At 44.0% G+C, this 23160-nt stretch overlaps 1 protein-coding gene across 1 annotated transcript in view; it reads right to left on the bottom strand.

Annotated features, from left to right (window-relative positions):
* The window catches only part of LOX (lysyl oxidase), a 134185-nt gene that overhangs the window by 14144 nt on the left and 96881 nt on the right, over nucleotides 1–23160 (bottom strand). The window contains exons 5-6 of the mRNA XM_069227010.1: nucleotides 13191–13286; nucleotides 12956–13071 (exon numbers count right to left, since the gene is read on the bottom strand). Of these exons, the coding sequence (XP_069083111.1) occupies nucleotides 12956–13071; nucleotides 13191–13286 (212 nt within the window). The remainder of the gene's footprint in view (nucleotides 1–12955; nucleotides 13072–13190; nucleotides 13287–23160) is intronic.

The raw sequence follows: 23160 nt of genomic DNA, 5'->3' as shown, positions 1-23160 counted from the left end.
ACCGAATGTAGCAAATACTGTAGTATGTTGACTATAATGCTCAGAAGAGCCGCTAGAGGACACCATAATAACATTATCATTTGTAACAAACATGGTGATGTAACCATATAATTAGTCCCTAAAGAGCATAACCACATGAAAATAGAATAGCACAAAGTAATGTAGTCCAACAATATATTTAGCACCTAGAGGACAAAGGACATGATTACGACCTGGGCGGATGGGATACTCCACCACAAATGTGATGGATATCTCGCCTGCCGTTTTACAAGTTCCACAGAATATAATGGAACTTGTTATATGGCGGACGGGATATCTGTCAGGTTTGAGATGGAGTATCCCATTCACCAAGGTCGTAATCAGACCCAAAGTGCCTTACATATTTTCAGGCCTAGCAGGCCTACTGCAATACTAAGACCCTTAGAACACAAACTACTCCAAGCTGTTAAAAAAAAAAAAAAAAAAAAAAAACGTTTCAGCCATAAAATACCTTAAAAAAGGACGGAATGATGGCAGTAATTATTATTTTAGGGTCCCCACTAACATAGTTCAGGGACCCAGGGATGCCCTAAACGGAAAGAATGTGTTATGCTGAACGTTTTGGTGGAGGTCCGCTTGTCCTAGGACCACCACAGGTTGAGGTTATTTTGAAAAAGAATGCTTGCAAAGCATTATTGGGTGACTTTTCCAGAGTGCAGTGAATATTGCAGTATTGGCTCTCCAGTTGCGCCGACAGAGCAAGTTGCGGATTTCTGTATTTTTTTAGTAAAGCATTTATCAATTATAAGTGTTTTGGAAAAGCTATGGAAGATGAAGGGGAGAGCCAAAAGAAATTACTCTGATTAGGTAACAGTGTGAACAATGTGACCAGCTCTCCAATACTGCAGATGGATCTTGCGCTGTTGGGGTTGTAAGGGCCATGGCTGCCATGGAGCATGAAGGGGAGAGACAAAAGTAAAAAATAGTTCATCCATGCTGAACTATATGGGGAATCGTGCAATTATCCATGTAACAGGGTCAGTCTGCAAGGTGGTAACAAAACCGCCCCAAGAAAGGACAAACATAAAACAATTACCAGTGACTTCAAGGGATTTTTGAAAGGTAAGTTCCTAAACAAGTGAAAGTGGTGGGTGTGAGGTGGGAGTGGTTAAAATACCACAATACTTACAACAGGTCAAAGCACTTGTGCACTCGACCTAAGAAGGAGACTGATTTATCCATACTGCCGTGTTGTATGATTGAGAGAAGACTACAGTTCTGATCTACCTGCAGACATAAAATCCTAAGATATTGGAACAATATCAATACATTTTCAGTAATGATGGCGTTTCAAAATTCACCCCTCTTATGTTGACTAGAAACAAGTTGATGCATATCTTAAAGTAATGCACTCCTGCCCTTGACAGGAGTAAATCTGTAACCGCTTCTAGGTTGGGAAAGGATCAAAGAAGGGGTTTGAAGGAAACCACTCTTTGGAACACCCACCTCCCAATGCCTGCTTGTGATTTATTCACAGATGATATTATGCTTTAATGGGGTAAAGTGTACTCAATATTTGATGGGTTTATGACTGCAAGGTTATTGTGATTGAATACCTTGCAGTCGTAAATGGAGCCATTTACAATGTTTGTCAGACTTCATAGCTTTGTGGCTTCAGCCCGCAGCATTTCAAGGCAATCAAGACCTTTTTGATTGCTTGACTGATTTATCCACATTTTATTTCTCATTTAGGGCAGATTAACTCAGACTGGTCAGATGTATGTGTGGAATTTGAGAAGAAAAACCTAGTTCTGGCCACATGGTGTCCCTGCACTTAAATGCTGCTCACTCGCAATTGGACGGAAGATAGATGACCACAAAACCAGTGGAACCCATAGTTTGTGGTTCATGTAAACTTGGCGAACCCTCACCTTGCCTTGTGATTTTGAATGAACATTGGGGATCTTCACCCTGAATGATTGTAATGGAGCATGTAAGACAAAGGGAGGCTGATTTAGCCATCCAACTTTTGCTCTTTGAAGGAGAGAAGACAATAGTTCTGATCTACCTGCAAACATGCAATCCTAAGATGTTTGACCAATATAAACACATTTTCAGTAATGCTGACGTTTCAAAATCCACCCTTCTTATGTTGACTTGAAAAAAAGTTAACGTATAACTTACATTTGATGTTATGACTCTTGTGGCATTTGTTGTCAATATAAATAGAATAAATATAAGCAAATTCATAGATCTAAACACAAATACCCCTCATGAAATATTAATTTGGAAAATATAATAGGAAAATCATACCATCAAAGTGACAGAATCCCTGGTGCCATTTATTGTTTACTGATCTACTCTTTTTTGAGTTACAGGTAAGTGAACTTGCTGGAGAAAGATGAACACCAGTTGCTGCACGTTTTCACTTCGCCTGGTCCCATAGCTGGCCACTTTTAAGGATTGAATAACTGTTCTGAGAAGTTTCTTTCCAACTTCAAATGACACTATCACTATCAGAAAAACCTGAATAGAAAACTCCTACAATTATTTCTTTTTCGCTACTATTATTTAGAAATGTATTTAAACTTGAGAAGATGGCTATGCTGGTGACAGATTTGTGGGCTTCCTAAGCTTTGAGAGATGGGACCTAAAATTGCTCTTTAAGAATGCCACTTCTTTTTAAGAGAATAAATCTTCTTTAATTATAGCAAACGTGCATGTCAATCTGGAGATTTTTTATGGCAGCTGCGTTGTTGATGTATTGTTTCATATTCGTATGGTGGCATGTCCTTGTGTTCTCTTGGTAGACTGTACCTATTGATTCAATACTGAGCTTTCCTGGTATTGGGTCTGTGGTACTGTAAAGCGAGAAACAGGTTTTGCTCAACTTGTAGCCTTAGAACAAGAGAAGAAGCAGACGGAAAACCTAGTAAGTAGGGCAGCCCCGACAATGTGTACCTCCAAATCAGGATTAAAGATATGCAGGGGGTCTGGAGTTTATTAGGGTAATTTCACTCAGTCAAGTTTCTGACAGTTTAACTGCACTATGCCAACATCTTACCCTTGTCCTGATTATGTGCATGGGCAATGCAGAGGCTAACCTGGGCGTTGACTGGAAGAGTGTATGGTAGGGAAAATGTTGATAGACCTGACAAGTTCTGTCCCTTCTCCAGTGCCTCTTCCAAAATTGGCATCAGCTAATAAATATCTTCTTACCCCCACCTCTTGCCCAAACAGACAAGCTCAGGTGCTCTCTTTCCAGGAGTGTAATTTAGGCTTCTGCAGCCCTTGTGGGTTGGAGGTAGAAGTTAAACGTTCAGGAGGCCCCCTGCCTAAGGCAAACAAATTCGCACAAGATGTGGGAGACTCAAGAGCTCCTTATCACATTCTGCAGGGAAGTATAATTTTGTGTTACAGTACTGTCAATTACAAAGTGAAATTACGTCAACTGAGGCTTCAGAGTCACTTGGATTCAAATCTTATGTAACTGGCACTGGTAAGCCTGTAAATAAGTGGGCCATTAAAGTCCCTCCATTATATTTTAAGTGCACTGAGTGCTTCTATCAGACTATTATGGCAGAACTGAGGAACTTGTCCTGTGGACCAGTGAAATGAGAGTGATTAAGACTTTACAGAAGAAGCCTTATTTGATGGAAATAAGTAGGATGAAGAGCATACAAGTGACCATTTACAGCAGCAGATCTCCTCTGCAAGAGCAAGAGTGATTAAGTACACAGTGACACTATAGCAAGTTTGTGGAAGTTCCATCTGCAAGAAAGCTTCTTTATGCTCCAGATCTCAGCATGATAATGTTCTCTATGCACTCAGGATAATCACAAGAACCTCGTCAGCAACAGATTCCTCAAGGTGAGCAAGAGAGCCAGCACCAGGCAGATGTCAACTAGTTAGTATACAAACAAAGCTGAATATGTAGGTGTCCCATATCTAGGTGTCCCTGAATGGCAATTCTTTTAAAACACCCATCTTTATTTCTCCAGTAAGGTTGAGTTAATGAATTTTCCAGGGATTTTCCAACACATAAACAAGGCAGTTTGGACTTTCATATTTAGAGCATCTTGCAATAAGTCACATCTTGTTGTCCTACTGGAGCTTGGCTCATCTGGCCATAGGGGACACATGGGAAAATCCTAAAAACCTAGAGGAACCCAGAGTTCTTTAATGACATCTAGTCCTGGACACAGACCTGAAAGAATAGCCCACACTATTCTCATAGTGATATGTTATTTGATACTATATTTTGGATAATGTACTACCAGCTGTACATTATAAGGATGAGTTAAGAAGTGTGAGATGCTTTTGTACTGGTATGTGACTACTCGTTTGTTTTAAGTTATAAGCAAATAGTGATGCCATGTCTTATCACAGGTCCCAAAGTTCCTGCAATAAGAATATAGGGCCATATATATCATTGTGCCATCCAACACAACATAGCAAGGCACCATGCTGTGCTGTGTGAAAGAGAGAGGGCAGCAATGCGCCATATGTAATATACTTGGAAGGTTCTTTCCTCACACTCACAATAAGGGATTCAAGTGTGTGAGCGTGAGGACGGACCGGAGGAAAAACAGAAGGGAAGACTTGGCAGTTACGCGGCCTCCTACCGGTCAGATATTAGAAATAAACTTGTGTTTCATTCTCCGGACCGGCTCCAGTTTATTTCACTGGCAACGAGGGTCAGACGGGGAGGAGAGAAAGCAGAGTCCTCGAAGGCGCAGCAGTACACCACGCGGCAAGGCGCATCTAGGCTGGCGGCGGACACTGCTAAAGAGATTAACGGCTCCGGGCACCAATTTTGTTTGGATGCAAGCAGCAACTTCATTCTGGCGGTAATGTAGTGAATCCTCATAAAAACATAAAATTGCTATTGGCAAGGATCGCCGTGTTGTTGCCTAGCAACAAGGGAAGCCAAGCTTGGACATCGTAGTCGTTGCCTAGCAGCAAGGGAAGCCAAGCTTGAAGATCCTAACAGGAGACGCCTTTGAATTGATATTAATGCCGTGTTATGAAGCTCAGTCCTCCCTGCTCCTTGCTGTGTTGTGACGGTGGACATTTACAACTGGCTGTAATGCACCAAATAACTAAATGAAGCACCAGTCACCTTAAATGCAGTGCATCGGTGTTATAGAACAAATGAAATAAAATTGATAAAGGGCAACTATGACCTAAAAGGTATCCTGGCACTCGCCCCGCTCAAGACCTACATACCGGAACAAGCAAAAAATCATCACTGCACTGGGAAAGTCCAGTCTTTCAAGGTTTTCATAAACGTTTTGCTGAATGTTTGGTTCTCCTGTGTTCAAGAACATTTGATAATTGACAGAAACACTTTCCACAACAACTGGCACTGGTATTGAAGACAAAGACATTCATTTGTTGTTAAAGTTAAATTCAGATACAGTTACTTGAATGTTGCTGTTGTTTTTTATTTATTTATAAAAGAAGAAAAAAAAAATAACATGGAAGGATTCACAGCACCAAGTTTTTTCTTGAACACTGCTGGAGAACCAGTCATACCATGGGAGGACTGGAAAGAGGGCTTTGAAGCGTATGTTTTAGCTGTGGGTGGAGACATATTCATGGCATCCAGATTTTTTTTTTATGTTGAAGCACTGCTTAGGAGCTGAAGGTAGACGCATTTTGAAACATTTACCATACCCATATGGGGAAGAAGACCAAAATGAGGATGAGTACGAGGTTGCCATGGAACAGTTGAATGCCAACTTTGGAACGAAAAAGAATGTCTTTGTGTAGCGGTTTAAGTTTTTAAAAAGGAGCCAATTGCCGGGACAATCTGTGGATGGTTATTTGGCCAGTTTAAGAATTCTGGCAGCTACATGCAATTATGGTCACTTTCAAGATGAAATGCTGAGAGACCAACTTGTCTTGAAAGTTAATGACAAAAAAGTTCAAGAGAAGTTGTTGAATACGGAGGATTTGACACTATAGAAAGCCATCAACTTTATTATTGAGATAACTAATGAGGGTTTAAAGGAATTATCTACCGTACCTGGAGCTGTGAGCGTGGTCAACTCAGAAGGTTCTAAGTTTAAGAAGGGGGGCCAAATTGGGACATCTTTGAAAATGGACGGAAGAAAAGATGTTATATGTTATAAATGTGGTTTTAAGGGGCACATTGCAACTGATGTATGCTGTCCTGTGGCTGGACAAGTGTGCCGGAAGTGCAAAGCCAGGGGACATTTCGCAAGAGTATGCGAGGGGAAGCAAATGAGTTTAAGGAGGGGTAGGGGAACAATCAATTCAGTAGGAAGTGATAGTGAGGATATTGATGCACAACTATTTATTTTGCAAGTGGTGGATGTAGGTAGTGTGAGCTCCAGTGGTCCGCACTGTGTAGTTAAAATTGATGGGGTAGATGTACTTGTGATGGCTAACTCAGGAGCAAGATATACCTTGATTGTGAAAGAAAACATGTCCAGATTTCTGACACGTGATATCAAACCGCCCGATCTGTGATTGCTAGCTTATGGTAACAAACCTATTGAGCTTGTAGGGTATATGGAGCTTCACTAGAGTTCCAAGGTACGGCTATTATATCTAAGATATATTTTGTTGAGGAGGGCACCAACTTATTGGGTTGGCCGCAATAAAAGGACCTGGGCATAATTCTTGACACTAATCACCCAGATCAAGTGTTAGGGTCAAAGTCTAATGTGCACATACTGCAAGGAGTCAACTTTGTAGAGGAATTTCCGCAGTTATTTAGTGATAAGTTAGGTAAATTAAAGAGTTTTATGCCCAAAATTATTTTGAAGTAAGATGCTGTGCCTAAGGCACATAAACCGCGTCCCGTTCCTATTGCAATGAGGGAACAATTACGTCAGGAATTAGCCAAGTTGTCGGAGCAAGATGTGATAGAAGAAATCGAAGCATCAGAATAGTTAGCACCGGTCGTGATCGCTAAGAAGGCCAACAGAGACATGCGTTTATGTGTGGACCTGCGTGATTTGAATGCTGCTATATGGGTGGATAGACATCCCCTACCCAATATTGGTGATATGTTATCCACGGTAAAGGGTGCGAGTGTGTTTTCTACTTTAGACTTATCATCGGCATATCACCAGATTGAGTTACATCCTGAGTCACGAGCGTTTACTTCTTTCCTTACTCCAGAGGGGTAGTACAGATTCAAACGCATGCCTTTCGGTTTGGCGTCAGGGTCATCGGTGTTTCAACATGCAATGCATCATTTATTAAAAGATATCTCCTGCATTACATATTTCCAGGATAATATCTTGGTGTTTGGTGGAGACCAGAAGGAGCATGACGATGCTATGAGGAAAGTATTGAGTGTGCTGAGGGAGAATGGTCTGACTATCAAATTGGAGAAGTGTAGATTGAGCATGCCTGAGGTGGAGTATTTGGGTCGTTCTATAAACAAAGATGGGATTTCCCCTAAACATAATTTGGTAGAGGCAATAGAAATTGCATCTTCTCCAGCCAACAAAGGTCAATTGAGACCGTTTTAGGGCCTGGCAGAGTATTACTCGAAGTTTATTCCCAAATTTGCGGATAAGACTGTAAATATGAGGAAGTTGTTGTGCATGAGGGAGCAATTTGTGTGGAGCAAGGGGTGTGAAAAAGAGTTTTATTTGTTGAAGAAACAAATTGCCTCGGCTCCAGCTCTTAAACCGTTTGACACTAGGGATGAGATCATCATTAATACGGACGCCAGTTCAGTGGGGCTTGGTGCTGTGTTGATGCAAAGAAGAGGGAGAAAGGATGTGACAATTGCATATGTTTCCAGACCGTTAAGTTCAGCTGAAATGAACTATTCCATCCTCGAAAAGGAGGCATTGGCATGTTGGTGGGGTGTAGATCATTTTCGCAAGTTTGTGTGGGGTTCGAAGTTTGTGATTGAAACTGATCACCGTCCCTTAATTGAGGTGTTTTCGACTAAGGGGGTGGGTAGAGCGTCCCCTAGAATAGCTCGTTGGGTGGCTAGAATGTTGGAATACAACTACAATTTGGTGTATTTTCCAGGGAAAAAGAATGTGTTGGCTGATTGTCTGTCCAGGCTTCCTGTGCAGTCAGTTCGTGGGGGAATGTGTGAGCCTGAACATGATGAACTCATAGCACTTGTAAGTGAAGATGTAGGAAGGGTGACAGAAGGGAGAGTTTCACATGAAGAATGGGTGTCGGAGGTTCAAAAAGATGTTGTGTTGCAAAAGGTCATGGGTTATTGTCGGCAAGGGTGGCCAAATAGAGGGGGTGCTTCTTGTGATGCAGAGTGCTTCCGTCAAGTTGGTGTAGAGTTGTGCTTGGTGGATGGAGTGTTGTTCAGGGGTGAGCTGTTGGTGGTTCCTTACGTGTTACGGGAACGGGTGTTGGAATTGGCTCATGAGGGTCATCTTGGAATGAGCGCAACCAAAAGGCGTGTCAGATCAGAGTATTGGTGGCCAGGGTGGGACAGGGATGTGGAACAACATGTGAGGGAATGCGTGTTGTGTGCATGGAGGTACAAATCTCAAAAGGTTGTTAAAATGATCTTGTTGCGTCTGACAAATCGGATGGGCTGTGGAAGAAAATAGCCATTGATATAATGGGTCCGTTTAATGTATTGGAAAGTGTTCCCAAATATGCTTTGGTGGTTGTTGACTATTTTTCCAGGTGGCCTGTCGTGAGATTTGTGGAAAATGTCAACACTGTGAGTGTTGTGGAGTTCCTGGTGGACTTATTTGATTCAGAAGGGGTTCCTGAAACAATAGTTTCAGACAATGGTGTGCAATTCGTATCTAATTTTATGAAGGAGTTTTTACGCAAATATGACATAGAGCACATCAGGGCGTCAGTTTATTATCCTCAAAGTAATGGATTGGTGGAGAGGTGGAACAGGACGTTGAAGGAGGGGCTGCAATTAGCAATATGTAATGGTATAAATTGGCGGAAGGCAGTGAAGGATTTAGTTTGATCTTACCGTACTCCCCATAGTATGAATGGGAAGTCACCTTTCGAGGTCATGAGGTGTAGAAAACCTAGGTCATTGTTGTCAAAAGGTGTGGAGAGAAAGAAAAAATTTGATATGGGTGAGGTTGGAATGCCAGATGACTTTAAGGTTGGCGATTGGGTGCGAGTGATAAAAGGTGCATGGACTGTAAAGGGGGAGTCTAAATTTTCAGAGCCTTTGGAGGTGAGAAAAGTGTACAGATATACTTTGTTGTTGAGTGATGGGAACGTGTGGAACCGTGGGAAGGTTTTAAAGGTGCCTGCGTGTCTCACACGGAAGAAGTCATTAGAGTTGGGAAACAACTCTGGTAAGGATGAAGACAACGATACCAGTACTACTGACCTTCTATTGATTAAGGGTGAGTGTGTAGGGATGAAGGTGAGGGACAGGTCTTTGTTAAAGGTGACTAAGAGATTCATGACTATGTCAAGCAATAATCTATCGACCTTGTTAAAGAGTAACCATCTTTAACTAGCTATGTGAGGAAAAAAATATATATATATGTGGTCATCGTCAAAGTGCTTACACCTAGGGTTATACTTCGTTTGTATCTTCAGAATTTTATTTATTATACTGCTGATTCATGTCAAATTAATGTTTCAATTTTCTGTACGATGTTGTTGTACAAATTTACTGTTGAGGAAAGGGGGGTGTGTAATATACTTGGAAGGTTCTTTCCTCGCGCTCACAATAAGGGATTTGAGCGTGTGAGCGCTAGGACGGACCAGAAGAAAAACAGAAGGGAAGACTTGGCGGTTACGCTGCCTCCTCCCGGTCAGATATTAGAAATAAACTTGTGTTTCATTCACTGGATCGGCTCCAGTTTATTTCACCATATCTATCAAGAAATTGCACATTTCTGCACCCTTCTTGTGCTTGTTCACTTTTGGCTGCTTAGAGCCAACACGGGCACTCTTTCACCATGGTACAAGCATGCCTGCACAAAGAACAATCCTCTGAGGATTTTTCCTCTTTCTACGTGTGCTGGAAAGTGCAGCACACGCAGAACAAATTAAAATAAGGAGAAGTAACCATATCTTTCCTTGTTACATCTCCCCTGGGAAGGATTAGCATTTTGAAGCATTCCCAGATCTACCACTCATGGTAAATCTGGGAATGCACCAAATCCAAGGGTGGATGTGTGTGAACACCCACGCTCCACCCATGGAATACCTTCCTGAGGCAGAATAACGCAAGGCACCAACTGGCCCTGTCTTGCGTTAATCTAGCCTTACCAAGCCATGCAGGTCCATGCAAGGTGGTTTGCATGGCTTGGTAAATCTAATTCTAGGTTTCGAGTCACCCTACATCCCCCTGCATGGCACGAGGGGTGACACAAAACCTTTGATAAATCTGGCCCTCAATATGTGCAGTGTTAATGGGAGATTACTCACTTCTGCTTACTCTGGTACTATTAAAATATTTTACGAGTTTCTGTTCAGAACTGTCTGTAAAACTCTTCTGTTTTAGCAAAGTTATTTTGATAATTGTTGGTAATTAAAAAATCTCAAAATCAAACACTTCTGCACCTTTTTCACTATTTGACTAGAAGCAAAACGAAATGCTTTAATCCTCCTTTAAAAATCTTTGACCCGTGAGAGTTTAACTTGCTTCTAGCACGTACAGTACAAGGGCTGCAGGACCTGTGCATGGGACACATTTACAGAAACCCCATCAGGAGTGAGTTCACTAGATCACCATGAGACACAGTGCAGAAGGGTGTTGACTAGATCATCATGAGGCATCAGGCAGAAGGGTGTTGACTAGATCACCTTGCGGCATAGCCCATTTACATAGAGGTTTCTAATGCTTATAGCTGCCTATTGCACAGAGTCCTACAGGAAATCTCTTCATCCTTTCTGTGGAGCTTGGTCCTCTTATTTTTTCTGTTATTATGCTGAGTTTTGGCCTCTGTAAAACAAAGCCACACAGTTGCCCCATTGCTCCCTCACCTCAAGTTAATTTACGTTACGCCACATGAAGGGGCTCTCTTTGTAGCAATGACTGTGCATGTCATGCACATGCCCTATTGTGTCCATCATCCCACGTCCAGTTGGCGAACATTAAGAAGTAGATTGAACTCCAGGCAGCATGTAAGAGCATCTTATTCTCACTGACAAGGCAAGACTATACAACACAGCCATCCTTGCATAGGCAAGCCCCTCCTCGAAATATCGGTGAGGTGCAGGAAGGGCGATGCAGAGATAGTGCATCAAGTGGAGACACCCCCTTGGAAGTCAAAAAGGGTCCAGCAAATAGGCGACAGACTTACAACCTGCCAGGGAGATTGGGAAGGGTGTGCCAGTGGCCTCACCCATGTTCCTGAGAATAAACTCAGACGTGGTCCAAAACTCAGCAGGGCCAGCCAGTAATAGTCTTATTGTACATGTTCAGGTTGCAAAACATAGCTTCCAAGATCTGGTCACAATGGGAGACTGAAAAGGGGTTGTCCATTCAAATGAGCATTAATTTTCAAAGGTGTACTAATTGTATCACAATATTTAGACCCAGATTTACAAAACAATATAGCGCAGCACTCAAAGCTGCTGCACTGCGTGACAGGGTGAGAGTGGGAAAGCTCTATCTCAACAGTGAAATGACACTATCCTGCTCTCTCCCTAGCGCCGGAGCACAATTAGACTGCCTACTGCCATGCACACACCTCTGCACCATAGTGCATCGATGTCTGCAGGAGTCCAGCATCAGTTTTGTTCTGGAAGGGTACCATTTCAGTACAAAATAATATGTCTAGACAAACATTAAAACTTTTTGCTTGTTAGATGTGTGCTATGCAGTGCAGCACACATGCAAAGTGAGAAAAGTTAAAAGAAGTAAAAGCATTTTAATGCCTGCTTTCTAGTGCGGTTATTTTTTGGGGGCAAAGTCCTGTCTACAATAATTAGTATATAGGGTTTAGCACCAAAAGCCATTGGTGGTTGCATGGACACGCACTTGCACCACCATGGAATGTTCCCTTGATGCAGAGTAACACAAATGTTTTACTCTGGAAAGTAAATTTGTAAAAAACACCTTTTACGTGGGTTTGTGTCACTTTTGTGATGCAAACGCAGCATAAAATGGCTGTAAATCAGGCCTGGAGTGTGTGGGCGAGGTACGCATTCTTTACTGTAATTATGTGCTTGTTAATTCTAACTGCATGGTTTAGACCTCATCAGGTGTGCATTAGAATGCACACTGACTAATTAATATTCTTGACACATATGGCCATTATCTTGGCTTCTTTAGGAATAAAGACTATTACACTTTTCAAGGAGCATTGAAAGTACCATTTAGGATCACTGCTGGAATGTAGTGACCACAAGTTGAGCGTTCAGTAGAGCTGCTTAGTGGAAGCTGCTGTGAACGAGGTGATTGTGGTTCTACCCCCGAGTCTCCCATATATTCTTCCACCTTTTCACTTCTCTTTCTCCACCCCCACTGCAGGATCCAGTCTCCCGCCTGGAGGCTGAGGTGTTAGGTCATCGTTGATGCAAGGGATGGGGCGTGGCATCTATTGGTGCGGCAGGTGTACTGGCATTAGTGCCCATAAGTCTGTGGGGCTCAGTAAACCCTGATTATTGTTGTATTTCAGAGTTCAAACACTGGCCGTGGGGGAAGAAGGCATGCCCTTTCTTGCACTGGGGCCCATGATACACTGGCTATGCCATTGTGCAAGGAATAATAACAAACAGAAATGGGGTAAGTCCCATATAAGTCGACGGAGGAGTTGTGCCAAGGACGGCAAACTCACAGGCAATGCCCTTTCTGTCGTCCATTGAAGATTACTCAATACAACTGCACAATTTGAGCTGGCTTTCGTTTATACAGTAACACCAAATCACAGCCATTCTTTCTACTGGGTCCCCAGTTTGTACATTATTTGTTTGATGGTCAAAGTTATGTATAATAGTACAAGTGACATACAGCCTGTTCACCTTAGTGGTTGTGTTTTGTCATCCATACTACAAACAAACAACATTTACTTACTGATATATTGAACAGCCGGAGGTGTAAACATAGTTGCCCGTGTAGCGAAGATCACAGCGAACAATGTTGTTGGAATAGTCGCTCTCTGGCACAATGTAGCTCGGATTGACGCTGACCTGTGGATGAAAAGCAGAATTCCGTTTTCAGTTTTAGACCTGGGAACTCCCCATGCCTGACTCTCAATAAATCCCTACTATCTGGTATGTGTGTGCTTCAGGAGAGGCGTCTGGGATACCTTCAGGATGTAGTTTCCAGGCTTCACATCTGTGATATCGATCCACTGGCAGTCGATATCCGCATTGTACGTGTCATAGCAGCCAGGACTCAGGCCCTAAAACAACATCAGATGTAAATGTTTACTTTTAAGCAGAGTGGAGGTCATTTTACACTATTTTCTAAATTCTGTTTATGGATTTGTGTGGCCATGCTAAATCAGTGAAGTATGACATTGCTAACTAAACTGTGTTGGAGGATAAACATGTTTAGTAATATTAAATCAGCAAATGCAGTCTTATACTAAAATGTCTCCAAATGACAAAAAATTGCTGACGAGAGCCAATGAGGACCTGATAAAATTTTCTCCAAATTGCACTAGCGAGGATCTGAGCTAAAAGCACACTTAGCACATTGTCTCATTCCCAAAAGGAATTTGTGTGCAAAATGAAGGGCCCGTGGAGAGCAGAGACGCAGTTTAGTCTCCTCACAGGACCCTTCATGACGAGGACGCAGTCAAAGGGCAGGGATTGGGGAAGAGGGAAGCAAGGGGAAGGTTCTAGGGGCGGATATTTATAGTAAGTTAGGGGAGGGGTCGGCCTCTTCTGTGCAAAGCTGATTGCGCGAGTGGAAGTTTGGCCGTATGCAGGTAGGGCAGGGTCTGGGATAAATGTACAAATAGTTAAGTGCGTCATGGCTTCGGTCCATGACACCGATGCATGCGGGCTGAGCTTCATGTTTTCGGCGAAGCTGGTCGAGGAGACCTACTCAGGCTGGCAGAAAGATGGCCAATGGGGCACAAAACGGCCCCTGGACGTTGGTTAGAATAACTAGGGGGGCCTGCGGTGGCCTTCCCTACAGCGTGGGACCGTACACGACAGACGTATGACAAACACCATGGGAGAGATGGCGCGGAGGCGTCGCGTGGTGCAGTGGATGCTGAGTATGCAGATGTGTGGTATGACTTTGGTGTAGAGGATGTGGTGGAGCTCAATTATAAGGATGACAGCGATGAGTGGGCAGATTGCGAAATTCAAGAAACGGAGGTAAGCAGGGGCAAAGGGAGAGATAAGGGGTGCAGGAGTGGCGCAAATCCCTCTTCTTTTGATGTCTTACAGGAGCCGAAGCCGGATGCAGGAGCACAGGAGGATGCAGGCAAGGATAATCGTGGATGCGGTCGCAAGACGGTCCGGGATGCAAATACTCAGGAACCAGGGGTAAGAGGTAAGGGTGAATGGTGGTCAGCTTGTGGTCAACTCCAGCGTAGTTCTAATACACCTCAGTTCAAGTCCATTGGGGTGGTGGATGAATCGATACACAGGGTGTCTGGTGCAGGGGCGGCACATTGAGCGAGTCCCGGTGAGGAAACTGTTAAGGAGGATGTGACACCTGGGGCGGCTGGGGAGAAGGTGACTGAGGCGGAAGGGGAAGGTGACGTGAAGGATGGGGGGGACATAAGAGGCACCTGCCATATATGGGTTTGGCGATGCCTCTGGGTTCGAACGTGGCAGATAAAATGAAATACAGTATATGGAAACACGAATATGCAGACGGGTTTAAGCTCCAACATAGAGACATACAGGCAAAGGAAGGGTCCAAAGAAGAAGAGTGGGAGCTGGCGCACAGGCCACGTGTCCAAATAACCATGGAAAATTGGACATCTGGCTTCCTTATCTACGAAAGCATTTACTGTGACAAATACCCGGATAGGGCCATTGTGCTCTTTAAGTACATGGATATTATCCGTAAGGCGCAGATGCATTTTGGGGGTGTCACATGGATAAGCTACGATGAGGAGTTCAGGCGCATGTGAGTGTGAACCCAAAAAAAACATGGGGGAATGTTGATTCTGAATTATGGATGCAGTGGATAGCGTCATCCCATTCTGTGGCATCGACACACACGGCAAGCGGTTTGCCGATGTTATATAAGCCTTTTCAACTCCGTCCCTCCCAGATGGTGGCAGGTACAATACAGCGCTCTCCCGTCCCCATCACAGGTGCATGTTGGAATTTCAATAAAGGCTTCAGCATGAGACACCCATGTAAATTCAAACATGAATGCTCTAAATGTGGGGGGAGGCACCCGGTCATGCAGTGTTTCACACTGGCCAGCCCAGCGGAACAGAGGCGGGCTGCCAAGGGTCACAGAGCTCTAGGTGCTCTTGGGCCAAAGGGCTCTTACACCAATTAAGTTTACCCAGTTACTGCCTTGGTTGCACATGTAACCTGTTACAGGCATAGCACGGAGATTGGAATGGGGTTTCAGAGAAGGTTTTCGGGTAGGATATCAAGGGCCACGGGTGCAAAGGTGGGCTGACAGTTTGCGGTCAGCCAGGGAGCTGCTGAGGTGGTCGCAAGCAAATTGAGTAAAGAATTCAACGAAGGAAGGATTGTGGGCCCTTTTTACGAGTGGCCTTTGGAGGACCTGATAATTTAATCATTGGATGTGGTACCAAAAAAGAAAAAGGGGGAGTTTTGACTCATTCATCATTTATCATGGCCAGAGGGGGCATCAGTGAATTACTTCATGGAGCCAGAGGACACACGAGTGGTGTAGGCGCCAGGAGACAACGCCATTCGTCTGATTCGCGGGTGCAGTAGGGGGTCAGAGTTGGTTAAGTGTGATATCAAGGTAGCCTTTCGACTCTTGCTCATTCACCCTGAGGATTTCTCATTGCAGTTGTGTATGCAGTTGGACGGTGCTATTTATGTAGACAGGGTCCTCTGTATGGGTTGTGCAATTTCATGTGCATTGTTTAAAGCTTTTAGTACCTTTTTGCAGTGGGTTTCACGAAGGTGAGTGGCCACCGGGCTGTGTTGCATTACTTGGATGATTTCTTGTTTGTGGGCAAGGCAGAGTCTGGGGCATGTGATAGGGTGTTGTAGTGCTTTGAACAACTGGAACTGGACATGGGAGTTCCCCTGGGTCCAGAAAGACGAAGGGTCCCAGAACGATATTGACCTTCCTGGGCATTGAGCTGGACACGTTAGCACTCATAGCACGACTGCCAGCTGACAAAGTGGAAGAAATTGTGAACTTTCTTCTGCACATTCGGGAGCTACATAAGATCGAATTGAAGGTGACACAACAACTATTGGGGTTTCTCAATTTTGCTTGCAGGGTGGTTCGGGGGCAGGACTTTAGTCGGCGCATGGATTCAGATGTCTGTAGGGCTGAGGGAGGACATCAGGTTCTGGGAGGTGTTCCTTACTCAGTTTAATGGGGTATCCATGGTTTTTCGAGAGGAGGACAAGGACTTGCAGGTCCAGATCTTCTCAGATGTGGCGTGTGCTTCTGGCTTTGGTCTGTTTTGGGGCAGCAGGTGGTGCACAGAAGACTGGCCTCAACAGTGGTTGATACAGTGCAGGAGTATAGCCTTACTTAAATTTTTTCCTTTGCTAGTGGCGTTGGAAGTGTGGGGGGACGAGCTTGCCAATCGGACTATAATGTTCCATGTGGACAATCGGACAGTGGTGGAATTGGTAAATAAGCAGAGAGCAAAGGATCTCAGGGTCTAGAGGCCGCTAAAGCGATTCATGCTTTGCTGTCTAACTTTGAATATCATTTTTAAAGCAGCATACATTCCAGGTGTCCACAATTCTATTGTTGATTGCCTATCTCATTCACAGTTGCAACATTTCCACAGTTTGGCACCTGGCTCTGACGAGCACAAAACGGCAGTCCCGGCAGACATTTGGAGTGGGGGTGCATGATGGTCGTTATTCTTGTAGAGCAGTCTCTAGCCGAGTCCACTCAGCGGAGCTATCGTTTGGCATCATTGGAGTTTCAAACTTTTAAAGGGATTGAGGGGCAGTTTTGGTTTCAGGATCAGGGTACATTTGAGACATGAGTGATCAGTTTTGTGCTATTTTTGATCAAAAAAGGTTTGTCGCCGGAAAGGACCGGAGGCAAGTTAGAGGGAGTTTCTTTTTATGGGAAGTTGATTTTTTGGTTTTGACCCAGCAAAAGATTACATTTTGGAGAGAATGTTAAAAGGGTGGGGAAAGGACAGGGACAAGTACAGCAGTGAGGGAGGCAGTTACGTTTGATTTGCTACTGAAACTGTTACACATGCTGCCGGTCTGCTGTATGGATGGATATGAGGTTGCGCTGTTTCGAATGTGCATGATATGGATGTTCTTTGGAACTTTTTGTGTGTTTGAACTTCTGCGTGTGGGCAAGGCTGTCGGCGTGAAGCGTGAGGAGGTGCGCCTGGAGGGTGAACGTTTGGGTATCTAGCTGAAGAGGTCCAAGACGGATCAGTGTGGAAGGGGAAAATGGGTGTGTCGGTGCACAGGAGGGAATACTGCAGCATGTCCGGCCGATGAGTGGGGTAGTTTTCGGGTACAGGTGGTGCATGACTATGAGGGTGTTTTTTGTCACTCAAATGGTGTGAAGCTTACAGAATTTCAGTTGTTGGCTGTTTTGCGGATGGCGTTAGGGTGGATTGGTCATCAGGTGAGTAACTTTGGCACTCACTCATTCCAGATTGGGGATGCAACTGCAGCAGCCCGGCTGGGGTGGGATTGGATGTAGATCAGGCGGATTGGAAGGTGGCATTCGCAATGCTGTGAGCGGTATGTGCGGGCGTGAGCTGTCAGTGGATGCATGGCAAGGGATGCAAAATCGAACGGGGGACCTTAAAGAAAATAAGGAAAGGGAGGAGGAGGCTTATTTTCCCTATATTGATATTTGTTTTCTCATTATAGCATGTGTGAGTGGCCCAGAGAGGTCCAAGGTGGTCACATGGCTGGTTGGGCATTGCCTCATACACTGGGCAGAACAATATGCAGAGAAGCAGATTTATGGTCGCTCTCTTGGACTGCCGGGCAGCCGTCATGAGGTTTTGTGGCGGGGGAAGAGCGTGATGAGATGGGAAAATTTGCTTCCTTTTTTTACATCCATGTTAGCAAATTGGGGTTGGTAGTGCTTCACCTTGGGGAGAATGATCTGGTGCGACTTTCTGGGCTCACCCTACTGCAACACATGCAATGGGATCTTTAGTTGCTTCGGCAGAGGATTGCTGGAACCTGTCTGGTATGGACGGAATTTGTCCCCTGGAGGGAATAGAGGGGGGCGACAAAACATGGGGCGATCGACAGGGCTAGGAGGAAACTCAATTGAGCCATGAATGTCTTTTGCTGGGCCCATTATATTAAGGTATTAACACATGAGAGATCAAGGAAGAAGAGGCAATACTCTTCTGGGATGATCGGATGCACCTTTCGGACATGGGCAATGCATATTACATCATAGAACTGTGGGTTTTGTTGTGGGATTTGTGGGGTGAGACGTTGTGGGTCAGGGATTCCACCTGAAGTGTTGCAGTGGTTTCGCTGGTAGGGCAGCAAAACGCCCCAAAGGGTATTGCTGGATGGCAGTACCTTGGGAAAGGTGGAGAGTCAGATGTGGGCCTGGCCACCTTTCCAGGGGGCAGAGAAGAAGCAGGTGAAGGATGTCAGTGTGGGGGATGCATGAATGAGGCAGGGTATGAAAGGTGAGTGTGGATAGTAGGCAAATGTAGGTGGAGGCTGGGTGAATGGAGGCAAAAGTGGGGGAATGAAAGGAAAGTGAAAGGTGGGGCACTTCAAAAGTGGTGATACAGGAAGAAGCTGGAAAGTTGGAATGTTCAAAGTTATTAAAATGTTTTGTTAATAAATGCAATCCTGTCCTAATAAATGGCCTTTTACACTATTTGGGAGTGTGGTGGTGATTGTGTCACGATGGGTCACATATGCAAACTGGCGTGCGTAAACACATCTTGCTCTCATCAAATTTTGAGCCGGAGGCATGCCAAGTGTTGTAAATGGCGCAAGGCTGCTGCAGTGGAAGCCGCAATGCGACAATGGACAGATTTGTCACAGGATTGCATCTCACACCCATTCCTTGACTACTCGTCAAGTGCATTAGCCCTGGAGTACAGATTTACATTGTCCCCCAGGGGTGGAATTGTAAATGTAAGGATTGACACTCAGCCAGTGCGCTCCCATGCAAGATTTGGGTATGTGGAAGGAAGACTGCTGACAGCCTGCATCAGGCCTACATGGAACATGCAGCACGTCAGCATTAACTGCAGCAGGAACACTAACCTCCACTTTGTGATTTGTGAGTGATGTCTGAAACTGAAAGGATAACATCTGCAAGTGCTTTACGGCCATATCTCTACCCGCAGGTCACAGCTAGGAATTAGGACCTTTGGGCTCTGAAGCTGGTGCGCATTAGCATTGGGCGTTTTGCCCTTTACAACTGGGCACACATGACATTGTAAATTTGGGGCCATATTTACTAGGAATTGGAGTAGGGCAGCACCGCAAGGCTTTCCACTGCACTACCCAACGCCAATTTGAAAGGGCAGAGATGCACTGTATTTACAAAATACAGTGCATTTCTGTCCTTTCCCCCTGTGCTGGCACATATACTGCTGCCTACAACCAACACAGGCACCCTAGCACCAATGCGTTGTTGGCAAGATGTTTTTGTGCAGTAATGGGCACCCTCCGGCACAAACATCATCCAGAGAGGCATTTTCCTCTTTTTATGTGTGCTGCAGAATGCAGCACTCATAGAAAGAGGAAACAATGAGGAGAAATGTACAGAGAGATGTACAGTTTTGTTGCATATCCAGGTTTACAGATTCTTGTAAATCTGGGAAAGTGTTAAAACACCTGGGTGTTGCATGGGAACATCCACCACAATGGCCATGGTACGCCTCCCTGATGTAGTGTAAGGCAACGCAGTTCTGCGTTGTGTTATACCTTTTCTACGAGGCCATGAATAGCCACGCAAAGTGGCTTCACGTGGCCTTATAGATATGGGTCTGCACTATGCACCGCTGGTACATTACTGCGGAATGGGTTTGTAAATATGCCCCATGGTATTTTGGCATTACACCCAAGATGGAGTAAACAGTTTGAAGGTACTTTCTAGCAGTTTGGTTCCTGATGCCTTGCACTATTGTTTTTTATTTATTTTTAGTGCATATAGACATGAAATCGAGAGTTGAGAAGCCACAAACTGCTGTACATAGCGAGAGTGTAAGTTACATCAATCAAATAATTTTAGTTGGTCTGCGTAGCCATAAGAATACCATATGTAACAGAAGAGGGAAAGAGGGAGCGGGGGTCAGAGTAAAGATCACACTAAGATCTTCTATCCCTATGGGCTGCAGGCTCTTGTATTGAAGAGTACTGGACGCGGGGCAAGTCTAATTGGAAGGGGAATGCTCTTTGACAATCTAGCAGTAAAATTTCAGAAGGGTCACTTCTTCATACTTTTCTTTTTTACACCTCTGTTGTTCCAGTATGGCGACTGATAGACGTCTAGCTTTGCTTCACCTAACAGAGATTGCTAGATTCGATTAAAGAAGGGTTATGACTTCATCATCACTACTTTATGAATAATAAGACACATTTTGAAAGCAGTACATAGTTTCAAGGGCAACAAGTAGAGATCTGTTACAGTCATGATGTGATTAAATATTCATTATCATTTGAAGATTCATGTAGCCATGCATAGGACATGGGCGCCTAGATGTATTGAGATTACAATTGAATTACCTAAATTAATTCTTTGACAATAAGCAGTGGTCCCTTTAAAAAGGTAGAAACAAACCAGGTTCAAATGGGATTCAACAGGACTGGCTAATGGTCTGTTGTGAGACTGGCCAGATGGTAGCAGTGATCTCAAGTTGATGTGGCATGTATATAGGTAGGAAGCATAGTAACACTGGAATAAAAGCAGGATCAGCGGCTTTGCTTCACCCTGCTGTTTTTGGATTCCAATAACAACTGATCAGTAAATTGATTGAGACCTGCAACCTTAATCAAGCAGTTGGGATTGCCCCTTGTGTGAAAGTAGTCTGTATAATATAACCTATGTTTAGGATACTGAAGTTTTGTTGTTTCTAGAATGTATCTTAATGCTTTCTGTAGGAGAGTTGTGTTCTGCCTTGATTCGGTTTTAATCAACAGTTCACTACCTGTTTAACCATATGGTCTGTATTTACAAGTTAGCTGGCCTAGATAAGATTTAGATCTAGCTGCATTTATCATGACACACTCACAATGTTCCTCCTTTTAAACACAAATTATATATCTATCATAATACACTTGATGTCCTGTGCCATCATTTTCAATATCCATTTGTGTCAGTAGATAAGCCTTTGATGTATCACACAGTGGTCAATGTTTATGAATACACATCTAGGGTCATATTGCTGAAATTGCAGTAGGATCAGTGCCATCAAAGTTTGCTGTTCCAGTACATTTTAGTATCATAAGAGGGGCTGCATGAGTGTTTATTGGTATATCTGCAATACTGATTGTGCAGATCATAATTACCTTTACACTTGTGCAAATGCTTAATAAGACAATGTGATCAAGCATGTCGAAGTCCCCGGTGGATGTACTGAATGTCCACCACTCATGAGTGGGAGCCTAAGGATTTGGTATGGTGTGTCTGATGGTCCATGCATCTTCCCCCACATTGAGTTGCATTCGTTGATTGAAGTATTCCACTGGGAATGAGTGACCATGGCTGCTTTCCAAACTGTGGACAAGGTTGCTCATGTGTGAATCCTGTCCGTGCAGCTTGTACTGCGCTACCTGGGTTTGCTCACACACACACACCCTTTGCATTCTGAAGCTTTTTGAATTCATTCATTTGTCTCTGATATGTTTATTTCAAACGTTTTAACTTTCAGCTGTAGGCGTTCAGGCTAGGGTGCTGTGGGTGCTAAACGCTCTTCTGGTGCTCCAATCTCAACTGCTTCTTATGCCAATGGTTTATCGTGGTGTTCTGTGTCTCTAGTTAATTTTTTTTGTGTCAATAGTTTATCTTGGCATTCTGTGTCATCAGTGCTGCCAGCAGTGGCGGTTCTGCTACACAGAAAATGTTGAAAATAAAACGGTGATAAAATGATTTTATTAACATTTTATTTTTGACACTTTCTGCTAGCAAACAGAGGATGAGGGCGGGGCTGGTGCGCCACTATTGCCAATGACTGGCAGCAGTGAGGAGTGGCCACTTCAGTTTGAAGTGCGCACGTAGGTTTGGCCAGCTATCTGGCTGTGGCCAAACCCACATGCGTAATTCAAACCTCTCCAACCTGGCTGTCTTTGACAGCCGGGTTGAAGAGCAGGCATGGGCATAAAGTGCCTTTTGGAGCGTGGATCCAGCCCTCTTTAGCCAATCAAGATGCTTTTTTCATGCTGCTTAATAGCATGAAAACAGCGCCTTGTTTGGATGAGGGAGTTAGTTGGCTGTGGGCTTTGCACTCGGAGGACGTGCTGCAGAAGAATGAGGACGTGCTGCAGAACATTGAGTAAGGTTTTTTAAAATATTAATATTGGTGTGTATGTTATGCGTGTATTTTTTTGTGTGTGTTTTGCACTCCTCCAATTTAGTTTGCTACCAACTGCCACTGGCTGGCAGAGATATCATTCTTAAGAGTCAGTAAAATTAGCGCACTGAGTAAGACATGACCACTTTCTCTCTGTAAAGGATGACTTTTTAGGTCGCAGCCTACCAGACAGCGCAGCTGTCTGTGTGAGATAAAACATCTTGGGGACTTTCAGAAAGTTTACCTGGGAATGCATTCTCCTTGTTGACTACCATTGACTTGGTGGTTTGTAACTCACGTTTTCTTGCTTTCCATTTTCCGGCTTTATGTGCTTTAGGCTGTCCAGGTTCAATTTGATCCTTTCTTTGCCTAAACAGCATTTACAATATTCTTCCAAAAACTCTTTTGCTGTAAACAGGCCTTTAAATCTTGCTTTTATCTGTCACATTTGCTCTACATTCAAAGACCAAGGTCAAATGCCAGGCAGTGTCTTACGAAAACGCTTGTTGCTATAATGCAGTTAATTGTGCTAGTTCAGTTTTCTTGCAAAAAAACTTCATGGACAGTGTGGGCCTCAGTGTAAAATTAAGGATTCAAACCACGATTAGGAAATTGTTTCTGAATTGGTTAAAAATGTTTATCCCACAGT

This window comes from Pleurodeles waltl, chromosome 1_1 (genome assembly GCF_031143425.1).
Source record: "Pleurodeles waltl isolate 20211129_DDA chromosome 1_1, aPleWal1.hap1.20221129, whole genome shotgun sequence".
In the NCBI taxonomy this organism is placed as follows: Eukaryota; Metazoa; Chordata; class Amphibia; order Caudata; family Salamandridae; genus Pleurodeles; species Pleurodeles waltl.
This window is presented reverse-complemented; position numbering and strand designations above follow the sequence as displayed.